General features: G+C 35.8%; 1 protein-coding gene across 1 annotated transcript; it reads left to right on the forward strand.

Moving 5' to 3' along the window:
• The first annotated feature begins 219 nt into the window (after nucleotides 1-219).
• Nucleotides 220-1,061, forward strand: LOC119643758 (ubiquitin carboxyl-terminal hydrolase-like). The gene has a single exon (XM_038043226.1). The coding sequence runs from the start codon at nucleotides 278-280 to the stop codon at nucleotides 959-961; it is 684 nt and encodes a 227-aa protein (XP_037899154.1). The 5' UTR covers nucleotides 220-277; the 3' UTR covers nucleotides 962-1,061.
• Nucleotides 1,062-1,358: the final 297 nt, after the last annotated feature.

Genomic DNA, 1,358 nt, shown 5'->3' on the forward strand with positions numbered 1-1,358 from the left:
ATTTTAAATCTAACCCCAACTTTACTCAGGCCAAAAAAAGAATTCTGTGTTCACATTGGGCCTTTTTTATACATCCCAGCGAATGTTTTGTTGTTAATTTGTTGAATAACAGAAGAAGAAGAAGAAAAAGGAATATAACTCAAATACAGTTGACAAATAAAATTTTCTGTTAGCAAACAAAAAAAAAAAATAATAAATAATGTATCTAAGAAAATTTTCAACGAATTGACTTTTGAAATGAAAGTTTATAAAATCTCCCTCCAGTTTGCAATTAACTATGTCTGTCTGGACGCCCTTAGAATCTAATCCTGAGGTGTTGACCAAATACATACACACATTTGGTGTTACCAAGGATTGGGTTATAACTGACGTAATGGGCCTGGAACCTGATATGCTAGAATGGATACCAAAGCCAGTGAAGTCTATAATTTTATTGTTTCCTTGTTCTGAAATCTATGAAAAGCATCGCGCTGAAGAACAGAAACGTCTAGCTGAAACTGAACCAACTTATCCCAAGGATTTGTTTTATATGCGTCAATTTAGCCAAAATGCTTGTGGAACTGTAGCTCTCATACACAGCGTAGCTAACAATGAGGATATCTTGTTAGGTGAAGGCATTTTAAAAGATTTCTTGGACTTGACCAAAGATATGGCACCAGAAGAACGTGGCAAGGCTTTAGAAGCTGATAAGGCTGTGCGTGAGAGTCACCAAGCTTTGGCTCAAGAAGGTCAAACCATATCAGATCCTAATGAGGAAGTTTATCATCATTTTGTCGCTTTCGTTAACAAGGCGAGCACTCTATATGAACTCGACGGTCGTAAAATGTTCCCTATTGAACACGGAGCCACGAGCAATGAAACTTTTCTCCAAGATGCAGCTCGTGTTTGCAAAGAATTCATTGCTCGTGACCCTGAGGAATTACGCTTTACTGTTCTAGCGTTAAGTGCTGCCGTGAAATAATCTGACGTTTTCCTTTACATTATCAATATTTCTCTATTTGGATAAAATCGCTTACTAAGCATTCGCAATTCGGGCTATTTTTACATGATTTTCAGTTTCTATAATGAGTTGTCAAAATTAAATAAATTTGATTAAAATTGACTATTTGGTTTCCCATCATTTTATGTCGGTTTAGAGATTATCATTTCTAAATACAATATATGTGTATGTGTAGTTAACTTTCTCTCTTACGCTCTCTTTTATGCTGACGTGCTTTAATTCAAGGACAAGCCCCATTGAAAAGGGATTGCATCGGGCGATTTTTTCATCATACGTAGAAATCACAATTGCCACTTCAAAATGTTAGATCAGAAGCCTAATATCATCATGGATTTTGATATGAAGCCATAAGTAATGC

Source organism: Glossina fuscipes, unplaced genomic scaffold, assembly GCF_014805625.2.
Source record: "Glossina fuscipes isolate IAEA_lab_2018 unplaced genomic scaffold, Yale_Gfus_2 0, whole genome shotgun sequence".
Taxonomy (NCBI): domain Eukaryota; kingdom Metazoa; phylum Arthropoda; class Insecta; order Diptera; family Glossinidae; genus Glossina; species Glossina fuscipes.

Excerpts from the sequence above, each read along its gene's own strand:
- LOC119643758 (XM_038043226.1), top strand. The coding sequence starts at position 278 with ATGTCTGTCTGGACGCCCTTAGAATCTAATCCTGAGGTGTTGACCAAA.